Source organism: Maniola hyperantus, chromosome 8 (genome assembly GCF_902806685.2).
Source record: "Maniola hyperantus chromosome 8, iAphHyp1.2, whole genome shotgun sequence".
NCBI lineage: Eukaryota > Metazoa > Arthropoda > Insecta > Lepidoptera > Nymphalidae > Maniola > Maniola hyperantus.
In genome coordinates, this window is record NC_048543.1 from 3,791,071 (window position 1) to 3,806,341 (window position 15,271).

The 15,271-nt window shown below is 39.0% G+C and overlaps 2 protein-coding genes across 2 annotated transcripts in view; one reads left to right on the forward strand and one right to left on the reverse strand.

The window, feature by feature from the left end:
- The window catches only part of LOC117984280 (ATP-binding cassette subfamily G member 4), a 27,956-nt gene extending 22,958 nt beyond the window's left edge, over nt 1-4,998 (forward strand). Inside the window, exons 8-11 of the mRNA XM_034970903.2 lie at nt 64-164; nt 487-642; nt 1,415-1,620; nt 1,944-4,998. Of these exons, the coding sequence (XP_034826794.1) occupies nt 64-164; nt 487-642; nt 1,415-1,620; nt 1,944-2,085 (605 nt within the window). The 3' untranslated portion in view covers nt 2,086-4,998. The remainder of the gene's footprint in view (nt 1-63; nt 165-486; nt 643-1,414; nt 1,621-1,943) is intronic.
- Nucleotides 4,983-13,724, reverse strand: LOC117984306 (androgen-dependent TFPI-regulating protein-like). The gene is made up of 4 exons (XM_034970936.2): nt 13,431-13,724; nt 7,096-7,236; nt 6,079-6,299; nt 4,983-5,686 (listed from the first exon to the last, which is right to left on the reverse strand). The coding sequence occupies exons 1-4, from the start codon at nt 13,605-13,607 to the stop codon at nt 5,500-5,502; spliced, it is 726 nt and encodes a 241-aa protein (XP_034826827.1). The 5' UTR covers nt 13,608-13,724; the 3' UTR covers nt 4,983-5,499.
- Between the last annotated feature and the right edge of the window lie 1,547 nt (nt 13,725-15,271).

A 15,271-nucleotide genomic window follows, 5' to 3' on the forward strand; every position in this document is an offset into this window, starting at 1 on the left:
ACACATTATAATCAAAGACTGTATGATAACTTATTAACGTATTATTTTCTTTGTTATTTCCAGTTCCTTCAGAGATGTCAATTTTGTTAAAGGAGCACTTCAACCGATGGTATTCACTTGGATCTTATTACATTTCTATAACAATTGTGGATTTGCCTATATCAGTAAGTTTATATTTTACTAATTATTTATATCTGTATCATAGCTGTTGTATTGATATGTATTTTTGCAACTAAGCGACACAACTCATCTGATATATTATAAACTAGCTTTTGCCCGCGACCTATTCCGTGTGACCACACAAATTTTAAACCCTTATTTTACCTCCCTATCGAATTTTCAAAAATCCTTTCTTAGCGGATGCCTGCGTCATAATAACTATCTGCATGCCTAGCCTGATCTGACCTGTACTTTGAGCTGTGCGTTGATAGATCAGTCAGTCAGCTGTTCCTTTTACTTAGATTGTAAATGTTTAAAATGTTGCAGATAGTGTCGTGCGCGATATTCAGCGTGATAGTGTATACGATGTCCGCACAGCCGCTGGACATCGCACGATTCTCGATGTTCTTCGCCATCTCCTTATACACGGTGTTGGTGGCGCAGAGCTTCGGGCTGATGATCGGCGCGGTGTTCAATGTTGTTGTGAGTACTTACTTCTCATTATAGCAGCATTGAGTACACGATGTCTACGCAACTGTTAGACATCGTTCATTATAGTGTTCGTGATGTCGGATGCATCTCCCGGCGTGATAGTGACTACGTTGAGCGTCTTTTAGTGCAATGCATGGTGGAGGGTACCAGAGGGCGAGGAAGGTCGCCCATTTGATGGATCGACCAAATAAAGTCCGCTGTGGGCGGTCTCTTGCAGCAAGGAAAAGTGGTGAATGCTCATGAGGCGCATGACATCTGCCACTAAAGTTGTCACTTCATGATGACCACGACCACTCTGCCAGGAGTGTCATGGTCAAGAAGATGTCTGCGCATTCACTGGACATCTGTCATTAGTCATTATAGTGTACACGACGTCAACGCGGCCGAACAACACGCGGCTTATGGTGTTCTTCACAATCTGTGTATGCTGATCCCGCATGATCAGCACGGTGTTCAACGTTGTCGTGAGTACTTCTCCTAGTGTACGCGATGTTCCTGCAGCTGCTGGACATGGCTCATCATAGTGTTCACGACGTCCACTCAGCTGCTATAAATCACGCGGCTAGGAATGTTCTTCGCAATTTCCGTATACACGCTGCTGGTTGTATTGACTTTCAGCCTGATGACCCTTCTACTGATAATGATACTGGTGAGTGTACACGATACTTAAATTGTATAGAATCAATTTCAGTAAATTTTTAAACATCTTGTCCTCACCACAATTCCTAGCTAAATAAATTATGATTAATTTATTTCCTCACAGAACGGAACGTTCCTCGGTCCAACCCTGTCAGTACCGATGATGATGTTTGCCGGCTTCGGCGTCACTCTGCGCGACTTGCCGGACTACCTGTACTGGGGATCCTACATCTCCTACCTGAGGTACGGGTTGGAGGGCTACATCGGCGCTATATACGGCCTGGAGCGACCCACGCTGGCGTGCAACGAAGCCAAGTACTGCCACTACAAGTAAGTTACCTTTTGATCTTACCTATACTCTACCCCATCTGCGGAAAGAAGTTAGTATAACGCTCTCTCTGTAACGTAATCCCATACAAATGAGAGAGACAAAAATCGAATCGGATCGAACGTTTTAAAAACATTCGAAATTCAAATCGACAACATATACAAGTTTGTGATTGGTTGGTGATTCAAAATGGTTAACGTTAGTATACTAAAGAGACCTTCATATTCTACTACATATCTAGCATGCAAATATTCAATACTCATCAGGAAATCTACACAGATAGTCCTGATGATATCTTAATTTTTTTTACAATTTATTTTTCCAGGTACCCTCGTACATTCCTGAAAGAGATCGCGATGTCTCCCAACATGTTCTGGTGGGACATCCTGGCTCTTACTGTCACGCTGTTCACACTGAGAACTGCTGCCTTCTTGCTGCTCAAGTGGAAGCTAAGTGCTGTCCGATAGGGCTTTCATATTAAAAGCACTGACTGCAGGAAATTTATTAAAATAATAAGGATTTTATTAAAATAATCTAAATATATAAAAGGAAAAGCTGACTGACTGACTGACTGATCGATCTATCAACGCACAGCTCAAACTACTGGACGGTTCAGGCTGAAATTTAGCTTGCAGATAGCTATTATGACGTAGACCGCCGCTAAGTAAGAATTTTTGAAAATTTAACCCCTAAGGGGGTAAAATAGGGGTTTGAAATTTGTGTAGTCCATGCGTAGGTACGAAGTCGCGAGCATATGAAATGAAATGAAATGAAATTTATTTGAAATGAAATGAAATGAAAATTTATTTATGACAACAATGTCGGTTTACAGCTTAGTGTCGGGAACCCTGAAGTAAGTTGAGCTCTATGCTCAAGCATATGCTCGCTATATGCTATGCTGAGCGTATTAAGTACAATAATTATTTAACTTCCAAGCTATTACGATATTAAATTAAACCTGTTTTGAGATAAGAGTAGGTACCCACAGGTTTATAATAATTGATTGGATTATTATAACAAGGCTGAAAAATATTTTCAATTTCTTATAGTTAATTGTATTAAATTTTTCGCTAGGGGGTTTTTTTTCATAATTGCTATTGTTAGGGTTCCGTACCTCAAAAGGAAAAATGTAATGTAGAACTAGTGTACAACTGAAATAATAAATAAGAAATTATTGCTATTTGAACTTATTTATAAGTCAACTGACCGCATCAAACTAGGTACCTAACAAGTTTTTTTTCAAATTAATTATCAACCAACCAACAGTGATAGGTCTTATCATGATTTAGTACATTGAATGATAAATATTGTGATGCCATAAATACTACTGTGATACTTATACCAATATTATATTATGCCGTTAATTTGAAAATCTTTGTTAAAAATATTACTTTCTTTAAAATGCCGCTGCATTCTAGACTTGCCAAATATATACTTATTTAAAATATTGTTATTTTGTATACATTTAAAACTGTCTATGAAATTAACTAGGTGTTTACCTACAATATTTAAATATGAAATTCAAGAAAAACTTCGAAGTGGGTACGTATGTACTTACAAAATAATGTATGTAGGTAGGTAGTTACTTGAAATTTATTGTTTAATATTAATTTGTATAAGCAATAGATTATTATTATGAGTAGGTATGTAGGTACTAAGTACTTAGTTATGTGCCAACTTTGCACTTTAAATGTAAAATGTAATTTTATTATTACGATAAAATTAAAATATATAGCTTTTTATACTATTTATTAGTTGTACCTACCTAATAAGCTAAGCTGATCGATTCACAGCTCCATTAACTAACTTTCATTGAAGAATAGATTTTCAATACAAAAACTGTGAAACCGTTAACATTTCCTCATCCTCAGGATGCTTTCAATACTTAGGATGTTTTCAAACTCGTATTGTCTGCGCTCGTAGCTAAAGCTAGGTATATTCCGCGATAGGTTGAGATGGCAATCGGGGTATGAGGCAGGGGGACGACTCGCACACCCGCATATCACCTGCGCTCGCCCGAACTGGGTTAGCGCGGGGGCTGTGCGGGTGTGCGGGACGTTTCCTCTCCGATTGCCGTCTCGACCTGTCGCGTAGGTACTATAGGTATTAGGTATACAGTCGGTTATTATTATTTTGTAAATAATAATTTAAGGAATTTTTTAGAATAGAAAACATCTGCTTATGTACGGATTGAGTAGCAAACATATTTTTTTACTATTACTAATAATACTAAAAAATTGTGATAGCCTAGTCGGTAGGACGTCCGCCTTCTGAAGTTCTGATCAGAGGTCGGGGGTTCGATCCCGGGCACGCACCTCTAACTTTTCGGAGCTATGTGCGTTTTTAATAATTAAATATCACTTGCTTTAACGGTGAAGGAAAACATCGTGAGGAAACCTGCATGCCTGAGAGTTCTCCATAATGTTCTCAAAGGTGTGTGAAGCCTACCAATCCGCACATGGCCAGCGTGGTAGACTATGACCAAAACCCTTCCCACTATGCGAGGAGACCCGTGCTCTGTAGTGAGCCGGTGATGGGTTGATCATGATGATGATGATGATTACTAATAATAGGTAAGTAGGTATATAAAGATAAAGGTTTCATTGAAGCCCTTAGGTTTTTGTTTTAAAATCTTATATTAAAAAAACATGTTTAACTAAAGATTATAGCAATATTAGGTATATTATATAACAGGGTCGTATCAACTTTCAACTAATGTTTATATTTTATGTACGACGTATTAATGTAGCTATATCCATTATCCAAGTAGTGTTAACTGTGTACTAAGATTGCTCAAAGTTTAATTTATTGTGATTTATTAAATTCCTATAGAAATGTATGAAGTATGTTATTAGCCGGGTCCAGACTGAGCGAGCACGGTCGAACACGGTTCGCGAACCATGCTCGGGCGTTTGGCTCACGAGCCGTGTCCGATCAGGCAGGAGTTACGAAGTGGGCCTTGCAAACCAAGCCTAACCAATTTGAACCAGTCCGCCACATAATTATTGTAGCAAGCAAATACTGTATATTGTGTCTATAATGCACAGCGCATGAGCTTCCTCACAACCACCTCATAACAAACCAGACCGAGTGAGGAGCTCAAACTAAGGCACCGTTGAGTTCGGTCCCTGTACCAACACCATATTTGAGGCATGCTCGGCCAAGGTAACATGCGTTTGATGTACCTAGCTCGGTGCTTGAGCCATGACTATTGACTTCTCCGGTACGATGAATCCCGCCGTGCTCGCGCCGTGCTCGGTCAGTCTGAACCCAGCTATTAAAGTAACTAGGTATTCCAATTTATGGTGATATTTTTTACATAAGTATAATATTATAGTTTACATTTTGTACAATAAAACAAAAATAAATTTGAAAATTTATTTATTTTGTTATATTTAAGTAAGTACCTAGGTACCTACTTAATATATCCTTCTATGCCTAAAAAATAGTTTATTACATTATTAAATAAATGAATACATCAAATAAGATTAAATAGTATACTTAGTCCGCCACAGGATGAGATGGCAATCGGGGTATGCGCGCTATTCCGCACCGGGTTAACGCAGAGGATGTGCGGGTTTGCGCGGCGTCCCTGCCCCGATTGCCATCTCGACCTGTCGCGTACTATACTTATGAATCTTATGATGCTACTTTTATCCCTGAAATTCAGAGTTTCCATGGGATCTTAAAAGCCTAAGGGCGTTTGTGCACACATCCGTATTCGGTTCGTATCCGTGATTCTTCGAAGTGGCCTTCATACAAATTATGTACTCACTCGATTCGTATTTTTACGGAATCCGTGATTTCACGGATGAGTGCACAAACGCCCTAAATACTACGCCAATGAACTCGTGTAACCTAATGAACTAACTATAATAAAATCAGTCAATTTTCTTCGCTATCGTGTCCGTTGGCTTGCCCCACACCAGGCCAATGATGCACCACTGCAGCGTGTAGAAGAACACGTGTTCCGTGAACGCCAGGAGTCCGAGCAGGCACAACTGGGACCGGCTGAAGATGTCCAGGAAGCTGTACACGACCTCGCCGCTGTAGTAACTCATCACGAGACTGTAAATGAACGAACAAATTTGACTTAAAAACTGGGTAAGACTCAGAACACAGTCTACTATTAGGATCTTGGGATAACGATTTTGTACTAATTTGAATCGTGCGAACATATACGAACTCGCACGAACAATCCCGACCTTCTGAAATGAGAGCGCGCAGACTGGGTTCTAACTACGCTAATATATTATTAGCCCTGTTACGAGACCAATAATTAGTCTATGCCCTGATAATTATGACTAATATTCCCCTTTCCCCTCTATTAAGCGAAAAGCTTGTGCTAGGAGTGGGTACGACAATAGTGCAACGGGTGGGATTTGAACCGGCGACCTTTCGGTTTTCAGTCCGCTCCTATAACCGTTGAGCTATCGAGGCTCTTATAATATATAACTTACACAGCAGAATATATACTGCAGAAAGCAAACAACCCCATTAAGCCGGGTAGAATACTCTTAGGTCTCTTCCTAGGCAGGAACAGTATATCCAGGAGCACCATGACTCCTGACACGGTGTGCAGAGAGTGGTGCGCCCAGGGTGGGAGGTACTTGAAGATTGCCACCGGCGCTATGAGAGCAGGATCCTTGGTCCACATGCGCCAGAAGAAGTAGTCACTATACTGGAACATAATATGAACCTCTGTAGCTATTAGCTGTGGTAGCCTAGTAGTATAAGCTGTGGTAGCCTAGTGGTTAAGACGTCCGCCTTCCAATCGGAGGTCGGGGGTTCGATCCCGGACACGCACCTCTAACTTTTCGGAGTTATTATGTGCGTTATTAAAATATCACTTGCTTTAACGGTGAAGGAAAACATCGTGAGGAAACGTGCATGCCTGAGAGTTCTCTTTATAATGTTCTCAAAGGTGTGTGAAGTTGGCCAAACCGCACTTGGCCAGCGTGGTAGACTATGGCCAAAACCCTTCTCACTCTGAGAGGAGACCCGTGCTCTGTAGTGAGCCGGCGATGGGTTGATCATGATGATGATGATAGCTATTAGAGGGGCGCGTGGCTTGCTTTTGACAACGCATATTAATCGATTGCGATTGTTAAGCAACGTTGACCCAAGCTGGTAACTGGATGGGTCAACTTTGGAGGTCCAAATTTGGCCTTTTCGTTTCCTCCGTGCCTCGGCGGCACCGGTTATTATCACTGATATCTGATAATAACCGTAAAACCTATTTTGTATTTAACGAATTGAACTAGATCCAAGCGGCCGCGGCGCAAGACAGTGGCGTGTGGACTGTGGAAGTCCCTCCAAGAGACAAAAGGTGTATGAAGTTTGCCAATCCGCACTTGGCTAGCGTGGAGTACCTGCTACGGCCAAGCCCTTCTCATTCTGAGAGGATACCCGTGCTCAGTAGTGAGCTGACGATGGGTTGATCATCATGATGATGATAGCTGAAGTAGATACCTTACCATTGTAGTAGGAAATAAAATGCTGGTCATCATGAAGTCCCGTATTTTCCTCAAAGTTCTCACGTTTTCTTTGTCCCATTCTCCCTTTTTCTCCTTCCAGTCGCAGTACAGAGCGATCGGCAAGTAGGCGATTGACAGCAACTGGAAAATACAAGAATAAAGAAATTCGCCAAAAGATTAAAGACAGACATAACTCTTAAAGCTGGCACGTTAAAGTTAAGTGAATATGGGATTTACCCTTTTTATGGTTTCGTACTTCAAAAGGCAAAAGGAACCGTTATAGGATCACTTCGTTGTCTGTCTGTCAAGAAACCAATATGGTATTTTACCATATATACCTATTTCTTGACAGACAGAAGTCAGAACTAGTTAGGTGGGTACTTCCTATTGACCTAGAATTATGAAATTTGGCAGGTAGGAGCACACGTGAAGGAAAATATCTGAAAACCGTGGATTTGTGGTTAAGTACATCACAAAAAAAACATGAAAAAAATATAGTATTTTCAACTTTCAAAGTAAGATTACCATACCAAGTGGGGTATCATATGAAAGGGCTTTCTTTATCTGTACATTCTAAAACAGATTTTTACTTATTTTTATGCAAAATAGTTTTTGATTTATCGTGCAAAATTTCGAAAAAATACGACTCTACGGCACCTTCAGTGCGCGAGTCTGACTCGCATTTGCCCGGTTTTTAAAAAAAATCTAAAATGTGAATGAACAAGGTAGGTACCACAAAATAAAATAAGTACAAAATTTTAATCGATCAATGAGTGCAATAAAAATGAATGAATGAAAACTTGAAGATGGTTCGACCCATCGAACAGTCTGCCACGTCTGCCCAATTAAAAAGCTGGCACCTAGATAATAATACGGGAATCTAACTCATGACCTCCTGTTCGTCCTGGCCGTGGTCGATTCGACGTCAAATAGTCTCAATGTCACATTAATAGATCACAAATGTGGCGTAGGTATTTCATTTCGTAGCACTAATGCAATCGTTTTTTCTGAGTTCGAATAATTTCATTCGCGTCGCGACAGCCTGCGAAGGCCGCGAAACAAATAACAACCTGGTGACTGATTTCGCAGTTTCGCGACGTTCCTCGTTCGTATGTGGGTTTTATTTCGCGGCGTTAGTGGTATGTCCAGCTGTCTATCGGTTGACGAAGATACTCGCAATAATTGTTGTTGCGATTGGCTGAATTTATTACATTTTTGCTGCAACCATATTTAAGCCAAAAGTAAAAGTGTGTCGGCCAATCAGAGGTGATTGCGATCGTCACACTGTAGAGCTGTCAAACTACAAAAACATTCATCATGAACCAATAGGTGTCCGCAGCAGTGGAGTATCCATCTGCAAGACATAGGTGTCTTGTAGGGAATTCTACATGCCACGGTCTTGCGCCGCCTGAATCCAGCGGCTCCGTAGGGAGTTGACGCCTGATGTTGTCCATCCACCTAGTGGGGGTTCTTCCAACACTGCACTATCCGGTGCGAGGTCGCCATTCCCGCACCTTGGATCCCCAACGGGTATCGTCATCGTCGAAAAGAAGTTAGGTACCTATACTTAGAAAGTTATTTGATTTAAAAAAAAACGTATTTCGTACTGATTGATACGTAATGATTGCATCGATCGCAATGTGACAATGAAGATGCGTAATCTAGGCAGTCACATTAAAATTCACCGCATAACTTCTAACGACTGTAACTTACGTGCTTGAGCACCCATTCATCTCATTAGGAACTCTGGATTAGTACGAAATACGACATCAGCACTTATACGGTTGACGGGCCTCGATTCTGCCAGTGTTCATTTATGGCCATGACAATTTTGACTCTTTGTCTTTATATTATAGACACTAGCTGTCTCGGCGAACTTCGTTACGCCTAACAGTCGATTCAATTTTTTTTAATTTTTCTCTCCGTAAGAACCATCCTCGTCAAGGAATATTATAAAAAAGAATTAGCGAAATCGGTTCAGCTGTGCTCGAGATTTGCGATCAGCAACACATTCAGCGATTCATTTTTATATACATACTAGGTGACCCGGCGAACTTCGTACCGCCTAACAGTCGATTCTTTATTTTTTTGAAATTTTTGAAATTTTTCTCTCCGTAATAACCATCCTCGTACTTCAAAGAATATTATAAAAAAAGAATTAGCGAAATCGATTCAGCTGTTCTTGAGATTTGCTATATCAGCAACACATTCAGTGATTCTTTTTTATATATAGAGATAGAGAAGATTATTAATGTTAGCTTAAGGTACCTGCCTACTGAAACCAACTGAATTTTTCAGCAGACCAATCTTATATATCTACCATAAACAAATATAAGGTACCTACTAGCTGATGCCCGTGACTTCGTAAGTTCGTACGCGTGGATTTAGGTTTTTATAAATCCTGTAGGAATTCATTGAATTTCGGGGATAAAAAGTAGCCTATGTCACTCTTCAGGTCTTAAACTATACCCATGCAAAAAATTACGTCCACCTGTCGTTGCTATGTTGCGACGTGATTGAAGGACAAACCAACAAACCAATAAACCAATAAACCAACAAACAAACACATTTTCGCATTTAAAATAGGGGTAGGTACTGATAATAGGGGTAGTGATTAATATATATGAAGTATATAAGATATAAATAGTACTTAGTAAGGAATATTATGATACTACAATTATTATGTATGCCAAAGACCTCCGGCCTATCAACTGTGATAACCCATGCACATATTTGAGCTCTAATTATAACATACCTACTTAATACTTATCTATTAGAAAATAATATTAAGTAGGTACCTACATAAAAAGCTTCTTATGTGAGTAATAATATAGACATACCTTTATCATAAGATAGTATATTTATAAAAATAATATCTTTATTAATAATAAAAATAGTACTTACCTACAATAGTACCTACTTTGAAAAATTGATTTAAATTTAATTGAATTGAAAAAACCGGCTAAGTGCGAGTCAGACTCGCGCACCGAGGGTTCCGTACTCGGGTGTTTTTTTTAAATGAGATAGCCACCGAGCTCATTTGACTTTGGTTGGTTCAACAATCTACATTGCTGCTTCAATGTGTGATATTAAAATATTTTTTCATAAAAAACCTTCAATGGATTATAAATAAATGTCAAATGAGCTCAGTGGCTGTCATTCATGTTAGACACTGAGTCAACAAATCAATAAGCAGATCTCTCTTCTGTCGTGTCGGGATACCTACTGTCTCATAGGAATAGAGTGAGGGAATAGAGAGTTAACTGTGTTTACACGAATATTCAATAACTAGCTTATGCTCGCGACTTCGTTTACGTGGACTACACAAATTTCAAACCCCGATTTCACGCCCTTAGGGGTTAAATTTTTAAAAATCCTTAGCGGATGCCTACCGTCATGATGAATAGCTATCTGCAATCTGCATCCCAAATTTCAGCCCGATCCATCCAGTAAGTTGAGCTGTGCGTTGATAGATCAGTCAGTCAGTCAGTCAGTCAGTCAGTCAGTCAGTCAGTCACCTTTTCCTTTTAATATTATTATCTCCTTTGCAGATGGCTAGTCTCTGTTGGGATTGACCGCCCGTGGCTGAAATTCGGTCAGTAGAATATTACCATTACGAATTATAATTACATACTTATTTATGCAAATAAATATATTATGTTTATTGACGTAGGTTTCTCTATCGCAAGATCGGCTTGCGCTTGACGACAATAAAATTATGCTTAATAAGAAACAATGCTGAGATCTCAGACGAGATTCTCATCATTGTAGATTGAAGAAGAAGCCTTAAAGAAAATGCTTTAAAATTGATTTTAATCGCTACTAACACGAAAAGGGCCGTGCTAGTAGCGATTAAGATCAATTTTAAAATAGGACTTATATACCTAACTGTTAAGCAAATATGATTAAAATAAATCAAAAAAAAAGCTCAACCATCAAACACTACAAATTAAAAATAATTTAATTTATTACCGAATATATTATGTATACAACAGTTTGTCGTTCCTTATAAAAAAAACCGACCAAGTGCTAGTCAGGTTCGCGCACTGAGGGTTCCGTACTACAATATAATGAATTCTAATCCCATAAATTACCAAATAAAGTACTATACAAAAAATCCCGTCATTTTATTATTGTAATTTGTAGTCCAAAACCCTATTGCATTGCATACCTACCTAATAATTATTCGTTTGCCCTCTATCGATCGAGCGATAAAAACATACTTTTTCAAACAAAGGTTATCTAAATATTTTACAATAGGTAGGTACCTACTTACCTGTTTACTTATTTATCGAAACCAATAATAATCGTATCGTCGCATGAATCTATACATCCACATATTTCGATACTGCGAATATGAAGTGTCCTGTTTGTCTGTCCGTTTGTTATATTTTACGGCTTTTATGCAAACTATAACGCGCGACAGGTCGAGATGGCAATCGGGGAGGGAACGCCCTGCACAACCGCACAGCCCCCGCGCTAACCCGGTGCGGGCGAGCGCGAGTGACGTCCAGGTGTGCAGGGTGGCCCCCCGCCTCATACCCTGATTGCCATCTCGACCTGTCGCGGAACTATAACTCCCACGGAAAGCCAAAAAAGCGACCCGCGGGTATCAGCTAATTAGTAATTCAATAAAACCGATCGCAGTAAAATGTTAGTTCGATAATCTATCCAAGTATGGTTCAAATATATACTTATTACTTAGTTAATATTGTTATGTAGGGTACCTACTATAATATCTAAAATGTTTGTGGGGGACAGGAGAGAATGCTTTTGGGGGACTCAAAAGTCCGAGGTACCGAACGCGGGCGTGGGCCAACTTTTATGCTAAGCAACTGCCTAAGCTTGGCGATCGAGGGTGTCCAGCTATTAGGCGTCTTTAGGTGGTGGTCTATGTAATATTATGTCAAAACTCAAAACTCTACGTCTGATTCGGAAAGAAATTCTACTGAGAAGAGAGCCAGAAAGAAACTCTGCAGTTGCTTGTTTTAAAAAATGTAATATGCAATGCAATAATATAATATTATGCAATATAACTATTACGCTACCTTGTGGGCTGCTGAATACAAAGCTGACGCGACTGTTTCAAAAATTGTATAATTAAATGTATATTGAAATTCGTCAGTTTGTATAATAACAGTGTATTTTCAATGTAATGCAAATCTAAGAACTCTTGTCATAAAAGCGTTTATTTATATTCGACCCCACAAAATATTTCTATTTTTTGCACTTCCAAGACGATAATATTATGACGCTGTAACTATACCTTAAGATTTCTGGTATGACGATTGTGTGTATCCTTAATTGATTGATATAGAGTGAAATGATGTGTGTTATTTGCCTGAGAAGAGTGATAGTATGAACAATAATAATTATTAATTTAGAGGACGGACGGAGTGCTTATCGTCCTACGACCCGAACGCTCTGGTATGTTATCCATGCGCTCTGCAGGTCGATTGCGGAAAAACTGCAGCAATGATTATTATTACAATCTCAATCGTTGGTTGAATGTATGGTATTATTACTGCAACAATGCATTGTAGCCAATAGTGAGCGAGCATCAACCGATCAGAGGTGATAGCGGTCGTGACATTGTAGCTGTCATTTTACCGCAATCAACTTGGATGAATGATTACCATCAAGCAGCTGCTAAAATTACGGCGATTACGCACTGCACTTCCATCATCAATAAGCAATTTCTATTTCCATTTCAAGTGACTACCGACCATGAAAATATTCACAGTCTCAGATGATTTTTCGCCTATTCACAGATCAGATTAGTACTTAGGCCAATTTTACGATGAGAGGTCAATCGCACAGATAAATTATGAAACCCGGACTGGTCCGGGACGTCGAGCGGATTTTTTCAGGGGTTGCCTAAAAAACAGCGCTGAGGTAGTGTACCCACATACACTACTACAGCATTACGCTGAAGCAATTCCCCTTCAATTCCCCACAGACACGCATTCGGGTTCGGCGAGACAAGATTAATTTTGCTGTAATTCCATGCAATTCCGCTGGGAAGATCGCCGCCTCTATACACGTACAGTCGTACACCACCTATCGGAGCTAAGTAACATGGCGGTGGTTTTCTCGGTTGAGATGCATGGAAAGCCGTACTTATTAGTTAGTATTTGTGATCTTTTTGTCTTCATGTTTTGTTCTTTGTTGTGTTTTTTTGGTTTTTTTTCTGTACGCTTGTTTGGTGTTGTCGTGTTTTGTATAATTGTAAACTGTGCGCTATGGTCCCAAATAAAAGATTATTCTTATTATTTCTATTTCATTCAAGAATACCTAAGTACTAGAACATAAAGCCCATAAAGCCATAAACTCACATTGAACCAGCAAGTAAGCAGCTTCCACCGCACTCGGATGTAAACACTGACTCGGGGGTCTTCATCATTTGACATATCAATTGGCAGGATAGTGAACGCCGCGAACACCAAATGCAAAAGTGCAACGCCATAGAAACACAAGCGAAGATTCAGCAAGAAATTACTGCTTTTAATCATAATACTTTATATTCAAAACTACAAACAATAATAAAACAAATTGTAAGACTACAGATAACCGTTGCGGATAAGGTTCGGACGTAAAATGGATGCAAACGTTCCTTAGCGAGTATTGTGCAATTTTATTCTGTACAGATAGGTAGGTATCAGCGTGATACGAAGATCCTTCCTATGCTAGTTAATAAGGATAATCAACCGCAAGATCTGTTTCTTTGATGTGGAATCAAGACTTCTTCAAAACGTTAGTAGATGCGGTAGTGGCATCTGAAAGTTCTTTATGGGATTGTAAATCGTAGTAAAATTAGGCTACCTACGTACGTATACGTATATTAATCCATACTAATATTATAATGCGAAGGTGTAGACACACTGTTTATCTGTCCGTCTGTATTTCTGCTAGCTTTTCACTGCCATTTGTTTAACCGATTTTGACGAAATTTGGTACCTACACCTATCCCGTAGAAGGACATAGGCTTTTTATCTCGGAAACTTTGTAAAGTACCTAAATAGCCTTTCCAGCTCAAACAAGACATCATTTTAGTTTTTAGTACTGTCGAGCTCGTAGTTTTTTTTTTTTTTATTTTGTACCATTTGGTTTTCTTTTTTTCGTTTTTTCTTGTTATGTGAGCTGAATAAACATTTTTATTTTTTTTATTTTTATTAAATATGTAATTGAATTACTACCTACCTATTCTTAAATTACTAAATTAGTGTTATAAAAGTTAAAAAATTACTACCTATTGTTGGCACTCTAAAACGGCTTTAAAATAATAGCAAAGTTACACAAAGGTAAGAAAGTTTTCAATGGAGTTCCAGGCGCCAAAGATATTCGCGTGACACTGCTACTTTATTCCATAGAGTTAGACTAATCTATAAAATGTGAAGAATAGAGACCAAACCTAATGGCGATTACACACTACACTTCCGTAATCCGCATTCTATTCGTTATCCGTGAGAATACCAGCGATTATCTACGACATAATGTGTCATAAACTACCATACAAAAGCAAAACAAAAAGGAACGTATTTTCACGGACTCGAATCGGATGAGTGCGTAACCGCCGTTAGTGTAACTTCTCCATACTTTCGTCGTTCGTCGTTTCGTCTCTATAAATTCAATGAATGAATGAGGTCAAGCATGAACAAACTAAATGACATCTTGATGGAAACTGAAACCTTTGAGCTTCCTGATGAAAGCTTGTGTAGGTACTTTCCTCCTAAGTTTACTAGTCACTAAATTAGAACGTGGGGTCATTCAAGGGGCGGACCAACAAATTCCTAAAAGGCCGGCAACGGCAACGGCAACGGCTCTGGTGCTGCAAATGTTCATAGGCGGCGGTAATCACTTAACATCAGGTGATCCGCCTGATCGTTTGCTCGCTATCTCTATTAAAAAAAGTCAAATAGTCAAGTTAATTAAATGCCTGCTATAATTTAGATGATTTTAATCTTAACTATTTGCTATTATCTTAGGTAGGTACTATATATAACAATCGTTTCTAAGTTGGTAAATTAAGCTCTAAAATCGAACTAATCTTTAAATCTATAGAATATACACTATCGGAGCTAAGTAAGTACCTACGGTGGTTTTCCCGGTTGAAATGCATGGAAAGCCGTACGTACCTATTAGTTAAGTATTTGTAATCTTTCTTTTTTGTCTTCAT